This window comes from Pyrus communis, chromosome 4, assembly GCF_963583255.1.
Source record: "Pyrus communis chromosome 4, drPyrComm1.1, whole genome shotgun sequence".
Classification (NCBI taxonomy): domain Eukaryota; kingdom Viridiplantae; phylum Streptophyta; class Magnoliopsida; order Rosales; family Rosaceae; genus Pyrus; species Pyrus communis.
Genome location: NC_084806.1, coordinates 11,020,461 through 11,036,597, shown reverse-complemented (window position 1 = coordinate 11,036,597; position 16,137 = coordinate 11,020,461). Strand labels below are relative to the sequence as shown.

The following is a 16,137-nucleotide window of genomic DNA, read 5'->3' as shown; positions in this document are numbered from 1 at the left end:
TGATTTATTAAGTCCCGCGACAAGACAACAAAAGGATAGAATATTGTCTTGAGCTGCAGGTCTCATTTTTTCGTAATACTAAAATTTAAAGGAGACCGAACAACGAGTCTTTTTTTCATGACAACCAATTATTCCTCAAGTGCACCTGCAACTGCAACACAGGTAAGAGAAATCAATCATGCTCTAAAACGGTGCAAATTTTCCAGTAAGCAAAAATGAGTTCAGCTCCACAAACAAGGTGTAGAAAATGTATGCGACAATATTTGCTCATTTGACACTGCCCGTATTATTGGGATGATGGCGGGATAAGGGTGAAGCTCTCATGCCAACGGGCACTTCTTCTCGAATTCCTCCTGCTCTTTGCGACATAAATCAAACTCGTTTGTATTGTAATACATGCATCCAACGTAACCATCCATCTCCGTTGTGCACCTCCGATGAAGATCTTTCAGCCTGCACGAACAAGTGCCTTGTGTTTAGAAGTGTAACAAGACGTACCACTCTTAACTCGCAATGCAGACCTCTTTCGGGCAGTGTAGGCATGTGATGGCGCGTGCGTTTGCATAGACATTACGAAACTAACTGGATGACCAAATCACAACAAATTCCAAATATGAAGTAGTGAACATATGAAAATGTGATGCAGATTTTAACAACTTGCGAGAAGAGAACGTAAAGGGAATGATGATACTTGTGAACTGATCCAATTCAAAGGCTGTTAGGGAGTGTCTACAGAACATCTTTTATCCTAATCATATCCTAGAGTGTCACATACAAGTACAAGACAAGTAGGGGTTTTTCATTTTTCCTGTTTAGGGATATACTCTCTAGTCGTTCTAGGCCATTGGATAAGTCATGCAAATTGTTCATATGTAGGCGAATGATGACGGATGGCTACAAACATCACTGAACAACGAAGATATGTTAAGCGGGAAACAAAAAAATCAAGACACAGTTCAGAATATAGAAGAAAAACAGGAAAGCAATTGAACAAAGGAACACTATACTGTCATAAAACCCAAGTTCAATATACTATTTGAGCTGAATACTTTGTAATAGATACAAGTTACAACAGAGGAAAATATACAGTATTTATCCTTCATCATCAGTGTAGGGGTTTTGTATCTTCAGGTCCGTTTCATAACCCTTTCATTTTTCGGTTCAGATGTCTTTTTTTTAGTTTTTTTATAGAGATAAAAAGAAAATCAGGGAGCGTATAGATAGTATGGATGAAGAAGGGTGGAGCGAGGAAGGGGAAATGAAAGAGAGCGTACGGGAAAAAACAGCTCAAAATCATTTCTGGTTCCCATATTATGTGCCGTTCGGTACACATTTCTTCCAACTCCTTCCCACCACCATTCTTCCTCCCTTGTTCATACAAGGAAAATGAAATATGAAACCTAAAAACGAAAAAAGTTACCAAACAAGCTCTTCTTTAACTCAAGGGAAACACGGACAAAAGGTCACATTGCTTGCTACAATCAACAAGGTTTGAAACAAAGTTCCTGAAATCTGCTCCCCACAAAAACTTATTAAGTTGATATATATGAAAAAGAAAAGATTAATCCTGATAATTCTCCATAGCAGCAAGACTAATGATTTCAAAATTCATGGCATTTAACACAAGTTCTAAAACTGACCTGTCAAATAAGCATTGGGATTAAACCGACTCTAACAACGAGGATCAACACTCACTTGGCACCGAAAAGTGCTCAAATACAAAGTGTATCAGCTAGACCTAACAAATTTTGGTATTCCATCTCCGAATTCTACATCAAACCGTGGTTTATATACGACTTAGTGTTTGTTTAGCGTCCCTCAGTTGTATTTTTTCGATTAATCGGTTCTATTTCTGCATATTTCCCACAAACTTTGAACAATTGCATACCCCTTGAACCACATTGAGCTCATTTAACCAAACCAAGCCACAATTCACAAAAAAATGACAGCATCGAAACGTTTCGATTCAAAAGGGTCCACATAGAAACGAGTAACAATTCATAAGAAACTCAGAAAAGTGAAACGAAAAATAGGAAGCGGATTTGAGATTGGCTTACAGGGTGAGCACGCATCGGGTGACCTGACGACCTTTGTCGAGACACTTCTCGGGGTTCGGGTCCTTCTTCTTGCACTTCAGAAACGCCAAGTTCTCGGCCTGGCAGTTGAACTGAATGTGCTTCGCCGCCGCCGTCAGCACCGCCGACGTTGGGATTGGTTCTCCCGCTGGGTCCACCGCGCTCGCCATATCCGGCTCCTCCTCCGATCGATTCCGATGAAAAAAAAGATCCGAACTTTGAAGCAAAAAAATAAAATTTTAATTCGGAGAAATCCAATTGAAAAACAAAGCTCGGAAATGGTTAAAAGTCCACACGCACAAGGCGACTTTGTAGTTGGAGATTGAAAGGGCAGTTTGGTCTTTCCATCCTAAACCCTTGGGCCTTGTCCTTGAAGACACTGCGGCTGCGGGTTTTCACTCTCCAACTTCAGACTCCATTTCGGCTTTGCACCTCTCACTTCTCAGGCGATTGCAGCTTACAAAAGTTGAACAGTAAGTCCGAAATTCTTCTCATCATTTCTGGCTACAAATACTCCATCTTTCTGCTTTTCTTTTTCTTCTGATTTTTTTTTGTTTTTCTTACTGATTTTTTTTTTCTGCAATGGGAATGGTTGTAGTAGTTATGGAAGATAGAGGGAGAGGGATTAAACCATTGTTGTATTTATGTGATTTGGTGGAAGATAGAATCAGACCCAGAACCAAACCAATCCGACCCAGTTCAAAACCCACTTGGATTCTCCAAACCCAGTTAATATTTTTCCCAATGTGACTTAGAATTCAACTGGGGTTCCTATAAAATTTGGGTAATTTTAGTTGGGTTGCAGAAATCTGAAAGCAGGAGGTGGTACTGTAAACTTGTTTTTCTGTTCTGAGAACTAGTTTAATTGATTTGAATTACAGATAGTTGTTGTTCCTCTTGATTAAATTCTCCTTCTTGTTGTGGGGGGTCGATGTTTAAGGCCATGTAGGAATTTCGTTTTTTACTGCTGATGCACAACTTTAGTTGTGCACATGTTCCCTTGTTTGTGTAGTGAAACGTGCGTTTTCTGTCACTTTTGATTGGCTTTCTCTTCTGTTGTTTAAGGAATGGGTGAAAAGAAGAAGAAGGCTACCTTGTTCATCCGACTTATCTCAGCAGCTGGGACTGGATTTTTCTATGTCAAGAAGAAGCCGAGTAGGGTGCAAGAGAAGCTTGAGTTTCGGAAATTTGACCCTCGGGTAAATCGTCATGTTCTATTTACTGAGGCAAAGATGAAATGAGCAAGTTTCCACTGCACTGTGGATGTTTCCATTATTGTCCACCTTCGTTTTTAATCCTTGTAGGCACTCTGTTTAAAGGTAGACCTAACTCTTAAGAACTTGGGTTAATTATTGGTGTTTTCTGTTGTATCTTGATGAAAGTTCACACACTATCTCTAGCTGAAGTATAATAAACTCAAATTTCGATTGCTAATCTACCACTCTCATGATGTTCTAAAACATGGGTGATTGAAATGTCGAAGAGCTTTATTAAGAGTTAATGTGTTGTGGTTTCTTTTTTGGAAGACCATCATGTTATCATAGCGTTGCTATGTCTTCTTTGGCTCTGTGTCTTGGCCATGTGATGTTTTGCTTTTCTCAGTCTTAAGTTCCTAGCTGTTCGCTTGGTTGTTTACTGGGTCTAGTCACTCAGAAAATCTAGGATGTACACGTGATGAGAGAGATACTAATTGGGGATAACAACCCCGGTTGTACCCAAGAATCCACCCAAATCACCAGAGTTGGGATTGGAGTTTCATCCACCAAAGTTTGATTAGGTTTTTATGCCCCGTCTAGTAAGGCAAAAAGTACAGTTATTGGAGCCAGTCATTTCTCCATGAATGAAGGCTGCTTACCTATATGATATGTTGTGATTTCCTTTAAGATTGATCAAATAAATTAGGAAGAATGAGTTGGAGTAAGTTCACCGATGTTTGGTACGTAATTAGATAGAATATTTGAAAGTGCAACAGTAAAGTCACTTGTTATCACAGATTCACAAGGGCTTTGTTAGGTTCTTTCCATCCCATGATGAGTTGTCCTAACATTAGATGATTAAATTGTTTACCCAATTGGAGTTGTTTTCTCAATTGAAGTTTTTTTCCCAATCGAAGTTGTTTACCAATTGAAGTTGTTTATCCAATTTAAATTGTTTACCCAATTGGAGTTAGTTGCTCAATTGGGGAAGGCTTTATAACTAGATTCCAATTAGGGTTAGTACTTCTTATTGAAGAAGACCTTTATCATGTCTATATAAAGGGGCTATTATACTAGTTTTGAATTGGAGCAGAACAAAAAGTTGTATACCACTCAAGAAGTCGGAGTGAGAGAATATTGTAAGGGCAAAGTGTGTGTGAGAGAAAAGAAAAGAGATAAAGAGTGTATTTCTTGTTCTCTCAGGTTTTTAGTCAAGTCTTAATCCTAGAGGCTTGGCAAGATTATTCGTTGTACTCATTATTGATATAGTGAAAGATTGTTGTTGCTGCCCCGTGGACGTAGGCATATATAGCCGAACCACATTAGTTCTTGGTGTTATTTATCTTGGTTATTTTGTTCCGATTTCGAGTTTGTTCTATTTCTCTCATTCTTGAACGCGATATTCACAACAGGCTTGTAGCCTAAGTGTTATGAGCATTTAAACATGCACTCCATGTTTATATCCCGTTCCTCTAGATTCCTCTAGATTTTGTTCGTTGAAGCTATTCCCCTTGAATTCAATAGTTGGAAAAGGAAAATGGTATCCACTCTCTTTATCGCCTTGCCTATTTCTCTCTTTGTTGTAGCCACATGATTGAATAAATCAACGTTGAATCAAGAGACGAGAACAAGCAGGGGACTGCTTTTCGACCAACAAATTTTACCATTTTCTAGTACATTTCTCAGGCAAAAATGATGGCATAGTTTCGTGCAAAGTCTATCAAAATGTGCATTGACCGAGATCTTATCAGTTTTTAGATTTTGATCAAAGTTCCTGGCATTATGTATTAGTGGATTACATGTCAGTTGCATAATTTTTTAAAATAAAAATTAGTAATTGATTTAGGGTTTTAATACTCACACCCTTATTTTACTCTGAATTCATTTTCAATTCAAAACATTTTGCAAAACAAGAAAAATAAAATTAGAATAAATTTGTACCCATTAATTTATATGGACCCCATTCATATAATTTTTCAATTTTTTCTAATCTTAAATGTACCCATTCTTAAATATACATGTGACGACCTGTCCCTAATTTTCCATGTAATTTCATTCCCGAGTGTGTAAAATGACGTTTATGCCCTTTTTGGCAAGGTGGAACCTGATGTGGATGTAGTTATTCGGATTTTAATTTATTTTTCCCATTATCGTAAATAAATAGTACTCGTTGTTACAAACGCGTGAGCGTGAGTTAGACCCGAATCGGATTTGTAATGAAGAAGTTACGTTTAGTTAAAGTGCGTTAACAACGGGTAGAATTGTACACGTGTGTGCTAATAATTTAGTGCTAGAAATACTGTTTTTGATAAGGTGCGTTAGATTTCATGTGCTTTCAAATTGTACAAACCTGATTTCTTTCCATTTTAAAAACTGGTCTCCTGACCATACCTCACCACCAATTATTTTACTTCTCATGTTTTTTCCCCAAATCAGACACCCTCTCTTTTTGACCAATCATAAACTATCTTCTCTCTCTCTCTCTCTCTCTCTCTCTCTTCTCTTTCTCTCCTTCACACCTTATCTCTTCTATATGCAACAACCATACACCATCATCAAACCTCACAAATCGAACTTCAAGCCACCACCATCGTACTCATCTCACCCCCACGAGTCCATATGTACGAACTAATTCTAAAATGGTTGAGTTTTAAGCTTCTAACTCGAAGTAACTTGAAGCTTTGATTCGCGTGTGAGTTCTCCGACGACTTCCCGTTCGTGTTACAAGATTTTGGAAGATTTGGAAGCATCCACACAAATCTTCGAGGTCTCTAGTTCAAGCTTGAAGCTAAGGTAACGTCAAAACACACTGTTTCAAGGAGTTGAAAATAGGTCTGAAAGCTTCGAGCTAATTTAAGTCCATTTCCATCCACTTTTTGGACTTCCAAAAGGTATAGACCTGTTCTACTCTTCATAAGCTTCATTTCCATAAAAAGTACATAAAAAATGGTTGAGAAATGAAGAAGATATAATGTTTTAAAATTTTTCCAGAAATCCGACTAACCAGACAGCGGCGGCGAAGGACAACCGGAGATGAACGATAATATTTCGTTAAAGTTAACGAAATATTCTGATGCTGTTAGGTAGCGTCGTTAGATTTAATAGAATATTTTCGTCAAATCTGACGAAATATTCCCTGGGAATCTGCCAGCGTATGTAGGCACGTGGCCTGCGCGTAGGCGCGCGTGTGGTCGCGAGCTAGCGGCACGTCCGGCCTCGTGGCGGCGAGTGGTTGTCGTGTACGAGTCCGTGACGTCGTGTAGAATGTTTTCGTATATTTAAACCCTCCGTTTGAGCAAACTATGGGGGATTTTCCTAACTTTTTAATGTATATCGTAATTAATTAATTAGTATAGTTGTTTCACATATGGGAGAGAATTACCCCGAGGAGGTACGAGGAGAAGCAAGGCTAGGAGGCTATGATCCGACTACGTACCAGTGAGCGGGCATTTGTTTTTGTATATTATATATAAAGTTTTATAGTTTCCACAAATGCTTTTGGATTGATTTTATCCCTATCATGCCATGTTTTATTTAATTTTAAAAATGCCATTATATTGTTGAGATTTATATATTGTCATGGCATGTTCATATATATTATACTTGCTCATCATGCATGCTTGCATCGGTGTAGTACTCGCCTGGGCCAGGGCTAGACTTCACGTGTATGTTCACATTGCACGCTAACCTTGGATCCATTGAAGGTGTCAATCCTATCCTAGGTTGCAATAGGCAGCTAGGACTCGTATGTTATGCACCTAGCGCCAGTCTTCACGTGATTGTAGTACTAGAACGTATAATATAATTACACCCAATCCTATTCATGGCAGAACTTATCTGCATAAGCTCATGTGTTAGTATAGGTTGATGAGCACCTGATTTTCTTATGCTATGGTTGAGATATTATGATTGGCATATTTCTGGATTTATTGTTGATTTACATTTGATTTCATACTTATATATAGTACGATTTTCTGGAAACTATACATGTTTTACGGCGAGAGGTTAGTATGTTCAGAAAAATAAATGTGTTTTATAAACCTTTTTTTTTTGCCCACTTACCCTTCTGTTTTTCGCCTTTAGTTGAATTCTCTGTGGCGTACGAGGGATCTCTGGCGGTTCTGACATTTCCATAAATAAATGTAGGAGTTTATTTCCGGTGGTGTAATAAGTATCTTAACTAGATTTGACTGCTCTATTTACGTCGTACTATCATCCATGCTCTGAACACATGTGTTTTATGGGTTTTTCCCACTACTGTGCACTCTCTACTTTAGATTAAATAAATGTTAGATTTGGTTTAAATTTATCCATATTTTTTATGCTTCACTTTCCTTTTTGGTTGCGACACTTTTGGGTATTGGCCAGCATGCCTCGACTTCAGTCGGGGTGTGTCAGTTTGGTATCATAGCATAGGTTTGGCAGTCCTGCATTCCTTATATGTGTTATAAGTCCTAATAATTCTTGATGTCTTATGTCAGAATCATGCCACCTCGTAGGGCGCCACCTATCCCTTTTGAAACAAACTTTCCTAACTTTGGGCAACTCAGTGAGGCTATTGCCAGCTTCATTCAGTCAACACTTCATCCTCCCTAACGGACTACCTTAGAGACCATATCTCATCTTTAGATAAATAATTTCTTTGGTAACGAGGGACCCGAGAAATCTGAGGCTTGGATCGACTATGTTGAAAAGACTTTTCGCGTTATGCAGCGACAGGGGAATCTTCCAGCGGAATGATGGGTCGAAACAACGACATGGTTCTTTCGTCTGGGAGTTGAGTCATGGTGGTCTCAAGAGTCACGCCCGTTGTCTGCTCAGGATGTCATGAGCTGGGTTGTTTTCAGGTGCCTATTTGAGGCTAGATTCACACCTCATGAATACCAGGATCGAAAGAGAGACTAGTTCACATAATTGAAGCAGGGTAAAATGTCAGCCATAGAGTATCACCGAAGGTTTTCTGATTTATCTCGATATTGTCTAGTTATTGCTGAGAATCCCAGAAAGATGTTTCGTCAGTTCAAGAAGGGGACTCGTAAATGACTGCGTTTTTTGGCGGCTTTTACTCCATGCTCTACCTACTAAGAATTCTTTAAGATTCTGCTTCGTGTAGAAGATTCTGAGAATGGCCCTGATGATGATGATGATGAGGATAACAGTAATACTTAAAAAAAAATAAATAACAGAGGGCAATCATCTGTTGGTCCTCGAAAAACTCAAAATTTCAAGAAAAGCGGTAACAGTTCTGGATCGCCTAGATGTGGTTCAAGTTCCAATACACCTCAAAGGGACGGCAAATCCATTGGCAGTTTCTGTTTTCAAAATCAAAGGAACCCCAACAATTATGGTGCTCAGTTTTGCCATAGGTGCAATAATCGTCACTATAACGAATGTCAGAGGGGAAGTGGTGGATGCTACACATGCGATCAGATGAGGCATATATCTAATCAATGTCCTCTAAATCAGAAAAATCAGCCTCTTACACTACCACCTACAGTTCCTCTACAACAGATTCTAGGACCTGGTACCTACAACAGACAGGTTATAATGTTGTTTTCCACTACCAGGGCAACATACCCTAGTATCCATAAGGAGCGTATCAGTACCCACCTGACGTTCCATATTACCAAGCGGCTATCAGCAGTACCAGAGATGTTATACACTATATCAGGGTGGCGGAGCACAATGGTATGATGGATGACAACACCAGAATCTTGATGTAGCTTCTAGCAGTAGCGGCTCGGGCAGGCAGACTAATCAAACCAATCAGGGTCGAGGTAATCAAGGACGCCACAATCTGAATCAGGTGAACATAGGTCATGGAAGCAGACAGCAAGTGCAAGGTCGCGTCAACAACATCACCATGCAGGATGCTCAAAGTAATCCCAACTTGATTATGGGTACATTGAATGTTCCAGGCCACTTTGCTAGAATTTTAATTGACTCGGGTGCTACTTATTCGTTTATTTCCCAACCTCACCCCACTCCCCTCGGTTATGATTTAGAGTTCTCGATGCTTAGGGGTGAAATTTGTTATGTGAGTTGGGAGTATCGAGGATGTCCCGTTCTTATCAAGGATGTGGTAATGTCAGCTAATCTTGTTCCCTTAGACATCGTTGACTTCGATGTTATCTTGGGCATGGATTGGTTAGATTACAATTATGCCATGTTGAATTGTTGCTAGAAAATTGTTACTTTTCATTTACCAGGTATGCCTAGTGTGACTTTTGTCAGTGAACGTAGTGGTCTGAAACACGAAGTTATCTATGCCATAAGGGTGAAGCGAATGTTGAGAAAGGGTTGTAAAGGCTACTTAGCTCATGTAGTGATGACTGAAGACACTTCTATGTGTGTGGAAGACGTTTGGGTAGTTAGACACTTTCTTGATGTTTTTACTGATGATTTACCTGGCCTACCACCAGATCATGAAGTGAAGTTCACCATTGACCTAATCCAGGTACCGACCCTATTTCTTTAACTCTTTATCGTATGGCTCCTGCGGAGTTGAAGGAATTAAAAACCCAGTTGCAAGAACTTGTTGATAAGGGGTTTATTCAACTGAGCATTTCCCATTGGAGAGCTTCATTCTTGTTTGTGAGAAATAAAGACGGAACGTTAAGGCTATGTATCGATTACAGATAGTTGAATTGGGTGACAATTAAAAACCGTTATCCGTTGCCTCGTATCAATGATTTTTTTTATCAGCTTCGTGGTGCTTGTATTTTCTCGAAAATCGATATAAGGTCCAGTTATTACCAGTTGATGTTCCAAAACAGCCATCCAAACTTGATATGGTCATTATAAGTTTCTTGTGATGCCATTCGAGTTAACTAATGCTCCAATAACTTTTATAGACTTGATGAATCAGGTATTCCGTCCATAGCTTGACAGGTTCGTAATTGTCTTCATTGCTGACATTCTGGTGTATTCTAAGAACAAGGCTAACCATGCTAGACATTTAAGTCTAGTTTTGAAGAAACTAAGGGAAAATCAATTATACGCTAAATTCAGTAAATGCCGGTTCTGGCTAGATCAGGTGTCATTATTGGGACACGTGATATCAACTCAGGGTGTTCTCGTGGATCCTCAGAAAGTAGCAACAGTGGAAAATTGGGAACAACCTCAAACTATCATGTACAGAGTTTTCTTGGTCTTATTGGCTATTATCAACACTTTGTGAAAGACTTCTCAGCCATAGCCTTGCCTCTAACAAGGTTGACCAGGAAATGAGTTAAATTTGAATGGAGTGATGATTGTGAGCGGAGTTTTCAACAGTTGAAGTACTGTCTCACTTATGTGCCTATTTTGGCATTTCCTAATGATAGTGGGAATTTTGAGATCTACAGTTATGCGTCTTTGAATGGTTTGGGTTGAGTGCTAATGCAGCATGGAAAGGTGACCGCATAAGCTTCACGCCAATTAAAGCCTCATGAAATGAACTACCCTACTCATAATCTTGAATTGGCAGCTATTATTTTTGCTCTAAAAATTTGATGACACTATCTTTATGGGGAAATTTTTCGAATCTTCATTGACCACAAAAGCCTCATGTATACCTTTACTTAGAATGAACTTAATCTTCAACAACATAGATGGATGGAATTAATCAGCAATTATGACTACACCATTAAATATTACCCTGGTCGTGCAAATATTGTAGCAGATGCTTTCAGCAGGAAATCTCACGGTCGACTTAATGTTCTTATGCGCGTCGTGTTCCTTTTCTCACAAACCTAAGATCTACTAAAGCGGTTTTGGGAGTGGATCACCAAGGAGCCTTACTTGCCAATTTTCAAGTCAAACCATTTTTATTGGATCATATTCTTGAGGCTCAGACGAATGACTCAGAATCCCATGAGTTAAAGCAAGTAGTGTTCAATGGCAATAGGGGAGATCTCAGAATTCAAAAACCTGATGGTATGCTTATGCTAGACAATTGAATGTAGGTACCGAATGTGGAAGAGCTAAAGAAAGAAATACTCGATGAGGTGCATATCTAAGCTTAGGCGATGCATCTTGGGAGTACTAAAATGTATCATACTATCCGACCTTTCTACTATTGGCCAGGAATGAAAAGAGAAATTGTAGAGTACGTGAGTCGTTGTCCGGTCCGTCAGCAGGTCAAAACGGAAAGAAAGAAACCATTCGGGTTGCTACATCCACTTCCTATACCCCCAGTGGAAATGGGAAGATATCACAATGGATTTCGTGTACAAGCTGCCTCGTACGCGTAATGGCTATAACAGGATTTGAGTAATTGTAGATCGGCTTACCAAGTCAGCACATTTCCTACCTGTTTGTGAAAACTACCCTTTGAGTTGGTTAGCCGAACTTTTCGTTTCTAAAATTGTCAAGTATCATGGTGTTCCAGTTAGTATTATTTTTTATTGGGACCCCATATTTACTTTGAAATTTTGGGTAGCTTTTCAAGAAGCCATAGGTTCGAAATTACTCTACAGCACTGCCTATCATCCTCAAACCGATGGACAATCAGAGAATTATTCAGATGCTGGAAAACATGTTGAGATCTTCAGTCCTCCAGTTCGAAGACGAATGGCATGAACGCTTAACTTTGATAGAATTCGCCTGCAACAATAGTTTTCACTCCAGCATTGTTATGTCACTATTTGAGGCGTTGTATGGGAAACCCTTTCGTACACCGTTGTGTTGGTCTGAGGTTGGTGAAAGAGTTTTGGTGGGCCCTGAAATTGTAGATGAGATGACACAAAATATTCAAGTGATAAAGGACAACCTGAAAGCAGCATAAGATCGACAAAAGAGTATAGCAGATAGATATTCGACAGACAGATTATATAAGGTTGGAGATTGGGTATTCTTAAAGTTGTCACCGTGGAAATGTGTATGTTTTGGGAATAAAGGAAAGCTAACTCCTTATTACATCAGACCATATCAGATCATTGAGCGAGTTGGTGAAGTTGCTTATCGACTCGATCTTCCTCCAGAATTGTCAAGAGTGCATAATGTGTTCCATATGTCTATGCTATGGAGATACGTCTCTAATCCGTCACATGTGATTCCTCCTTAGCTGTTAGAGATTAACCCAGATTTAACTTATGATGAGGTTCCAGTGACGATTCTTGATTGGAAAGACAAAGTTCTCAGGAACAAAACCGTTTGTATGGTGAAAGTCTTATGGAGAAACTGTTGAGGAAACTACCTGGGAGACAGATGAGTGTATGCAAGATCTTTATCCACATGTGTTCTTTAACTATGATCTTTAGTAGTGTTGAAATTTCGGGACGAAATTTTCTTAAGGGGGTAGGTTGTGACGACCTGTCCTTAATTTTTCATATAATTTCCTTCCCGAGTGTGTAAAAACACGTTTATGCCCTTTTTGGTAAAGTGGAACCTGACGTGGAAGTAGTTATTCGGATTTTAATTTATTTTTTCCGTTATCGTGATTAAATAGTTCATTGTTACAAACGTGTGAGCATGAGTTAGACCCGAATCACTTTGTAACGAAGAAGTTACGCTTAGTTAAAGTGCGTTAACAACAGGTAGAATTGTACACGTGTGTGCTAATAGTTTAGTGCTAGAAATACTGTTTTTGATAAGGTGCTTTAGATTTCGTGTGCTTTCAAATTGTACAAACCTGATCTCTTTCCATTTTAAAAATTGGTCCTGTGACCATACCTCACCACCAATTATTTTACTTCCCACATTTTCTCCCCCAATCAGACACCCTATCTTTTTGACCAATCAGAAACTATCTTTTATCTCTTTTCCCTTTCTCTCTCTTCTCATTCTCTCATTCACGTCGTATATCTTCTTTGTGCAACAACCATACACCATCATCAAACCTCATAGATCGAACGTCAAACCATCACCATTGTACTCCTTTCACCCTCACGAGTCCATCTGTACAAACCAATTCTAAAATGGTTGAGTTTTAAGCTTCCAACTCGGAGCTCCGACTCAGGTGTGAGTTCTCCAACGACTTCCCGTTCGTGTTACAAGACTTTGGAAGATTTGCAAGCATCCACACAAATCCTCGAGGTCTCTAGTTCAAGCTTGAAGTTAAGGCAACGTCAAAACATGCAGTTTCAAGGAGTTGAAAATAGGTTCGAGAGCTTCGAGCTAATTTTAGTCCATTTTCGTCCACTTTTTGGACTTCCAAATGATATAGACTTGCTCTACTCTTCATAAGCTTCATTTCCATATAAAGTATATAAAAAATGGTTGAGAAATGAAGAAGAATGAAGCTTTAAAAATTTTCCAAAAATCCAGCAACTTTTTCCAGAATCCTGCGAACTAGACGGTGGCGCCGGCTACAACGGACGACAAAGGACAACCAGAAAAGAATGGGAATATTCTATTAAAGTTAACAGAATATTTTGACATCGTTAGGTAACGCTGTTAGACTTAACGGAATATTCCGTCAAATCTGATGAAATATTCCCTGGGAATCTGCTAGCTCATGCAGGCTCGTGGCCTGCGCTTGGGCGCACATGTGGCCGTGAGCTGGTGGCACATGAGGGCAGGTCCAGCCTCATGGTGGCGAGCGGTTGTCGTGTACGGGTTCGTGACGTCGTGTAGAATGTTTTCGTATATTTAAACCCACAGTTTGAGCAAACTATGGGGGATTTTCCTAGCCTTTTAGTGTATGTGCTAATTAATTAATTAATTAATTAGTATAGTTGTTTCATATATACTAGATAATTACCCCGAGGAGGTACGAGGGCAAGTAAGGCTAGGAGGCTACGATCTGACTACGTATCAGCGAGTGGCCATTTGTTTTTATATATTATATATAAAGTTTTATAGTTTCCACAAATGCTTTTGGATTGATTTTATGCATATCATGCCATGTTTTATTTAATTTTAAAATGCCATTATATTGTTGAGATTTATATATTGTCATGGCATGTTCATATATATTAGACTTGGTCATCATGCATGCTTGCACCAATGTAGTACTCACCTGAGCCAGGGCTAGGCTTCACGTGTATGTTCACATTGCACGCTCACCTTGGATCCATTGAAGGTGACAATCCTGTCCTAGGTTGCAATAGGCAGCTATGACTCGTATGTGATGCACCTAGCACCAGTCTTCACGTGATTGTAGTACTGTAACGTATAATATAATTACACCCAGTCCTGTTCATGGCAGAACTTATCTGCATGAGCTTGTGTGTTAGCATAGGTTGATGAGAACTTGATTTTCTTATACTAAGCTTGAGATATTATGATTGCCGCATTTCTGGATTTATTGTTGATTTACATTTGATTTCATACTTATATGTAGTATGATTTTCTGGAAATTATACATGTTTTACGGCGAGGGGTCAGTATGTTCAGAAAAATAAATGTGTTTTACAAACCTTTGTTTTTGCCTACTCACCCTTCTGTTTTTCGCCTGTAGCTGAATTCTTTGTGGTGTACGAGGGATCTCTGACAGTTCTGACATTTCCACAAATAAATGTAGGAGTTTATTTCCAGTGGTGTAATAAGTACCTTAACTAGATTCGACTGCTCTATTTATGTCGTATTGTCATCCATGCTTTGAACACTTGTGTTTTATGGGTTCTTCCCACTACTACGCACTCTACTTTAGATTAAATAAATGTTAGTTTTGGTTTAAATTTATCCATTATTTTTATGCTTCACTTTCCTTTTTGGTTACATCACTTTCAGGTGTCGGCCAGCATGCCTTGACTCCGGTTAGGGTGTATCAATTCAAAGACGAGAACAAGCAGGGGATTGCTTTTCGACCACAAATTTTACCATTTTCTTGTACGTTTCTCAAGCAAAAATGATGGCATAGTTTTGTGCAAATTCTATCAAAATGTGCATTGACTGAGACCTTATCAGTTTTTAGATTTTGTTCAAAGTCTCTAGCATTAATGTATTAGTGGATTACATGTCAGTTGCATAACTTTTTAAAATAAAAATTAGTAATTGATTTAGGGTTTTAATACTCACGCCCATATTACTCCTAATTCATTTTCAATTCAAAACATTTCCAAAACAAGAAAAATAAAATTAGAATAAATTTGTACCCATTAATTTATATATGTACCCCATTCATATAATTTTTCAATTTTTTTCTAATCTTAAATGTACACAATCTTAAATATACCAATTTGTTATATGTAAAATGTACTCTTTTTTAATATAAAAAGTAAGTAAAATGTACCCATTTTTTTATATAAAATTCATTCAATCTTTTTTCTAATCCATTTTTTAAACTTATATGGTACATTCTATTTCATTGATTTGATAATGTATTCATGTCAAATTTAATAGAAGAAATTTGGTAATGTTATTAAGCCTAATATCTTTCTTTTTTTGTATTTTTGAAAAATGTACCTATGTTTTGGTACAATAATTGTTTGGTTAGTTTTGATGAACATACCATGTATATATATACACACACACACATATACAATATATTGGAGAGTATAACTTATCTTTAATATTTTTAATCCCATAAATTATGGATTTTATTTAAAATCTCATTAATATAAATAACTACAAATTTTATTTTTAATTTAAAAATATAGTAACATATATAGAAATACATTATTGCATTAATGTCAGAGGCTTCGATAAAAAAATTGAATACTACAAAGGTTTCAATCGAAAAACATTGGTAGTTAGAAACCGTATCCAAAGTTCTCCGTATTATAATTTATGGTTTCTTCAAGTATTTTGTCATAAGTTTCTTAACTCTTAAGGTTTTCATGAGCATGGAACAAAGATTGCAACACACCTTATCCATTCATTCATATTTTAATGCATGTTGAAGAAGCAGCCAAAGCAGCATTTCTGAATTCAAAAAACCTTACCTTATTATCCCCATCCAAATCCATTGCATGTAAAAGGGCATGTATGCAAAGTTGCAA

The 16,137-nt window shown here is 38.1% G+C and overlaps 2 protein-coding genes across 2 annotated transcripts; one reads left to right on the top strand and one right to left on the bottom strand.

The window, feature by feature from the left end:
- Positions 1 to 192: 192 nt before the first annotated feature.
- On the bottom strand, positions 193 to 2,380 carry LOC137730779 (NADH dehydrogenase [ubiquinone] 1 alpha subcomplex subunit 8-B-like). Its single transcript, XM_068469740.1, has 2 exons — positions 2,058 to 2,380; positions 193 to 453 (listed from the first exon to the last, which is right to left on the bottom strand). Exons 1-2 carry the CDS (start codon positions 2,243 to 2,245, stop codon positions 321 to 323), a joined length of 321 nt encoding a protein of 106 aa, XP_068325841.1. The 5' UTR covers positions 2,246 to 2,380; the 3' UTR covers positions 193 to 320.
- Positions 2,381 to 2,404: 24 nt separating this feature from the next.
- On the top strand, positions 2,405 to 3,571 carry LOC137730781 (uncharacterized). The gene is made up of 2 exons (XM_068469741.1): positions 2,405 to 2,548; positions 3,141 to 3,571. Exon 2 carries the CDS (start codon positions 3,143 to 3,145, stop codon positions 3,314 to 3,316), a length of 174 nt encoding a protein of 57 aa, XP_068325842.1. The 5' UTR covers positions 2,405 to 2,548; positions 3,141 to 3,142; the 3' UTR covers positions 3,317 to 3,571.
- Positions 3,572 to 16,137: the final 12,566 nt, after the last annotated feature.

What these genes read in the sequence shown, in the direction of transcription:
- LOC137730779 (XM_068469740.1), bottom strand. Translation starts at nt 2,245, where the DNA reads ATGGCGAGCGCGGTGGACCCAGCGGGAGAACCAATCCCAACGTCGGCG. An exon ending in ACCCGATGCGTGCTCACCCT is followed by an intron (nt 454 to 2,057) that starts GTAAGCCAATCT and finishes TTGTTCGTGCAG; the next exon opens with GCTGAAAGATCTTCATCGGA.
- LOC137730781 (XM_068469741.1), top strand. Translation starts at nt 3,143, where the DNA reads ATGGGTGAAAAGAAGAAGAAGGCTACCTTGTTCATCCGACTTATCTCA.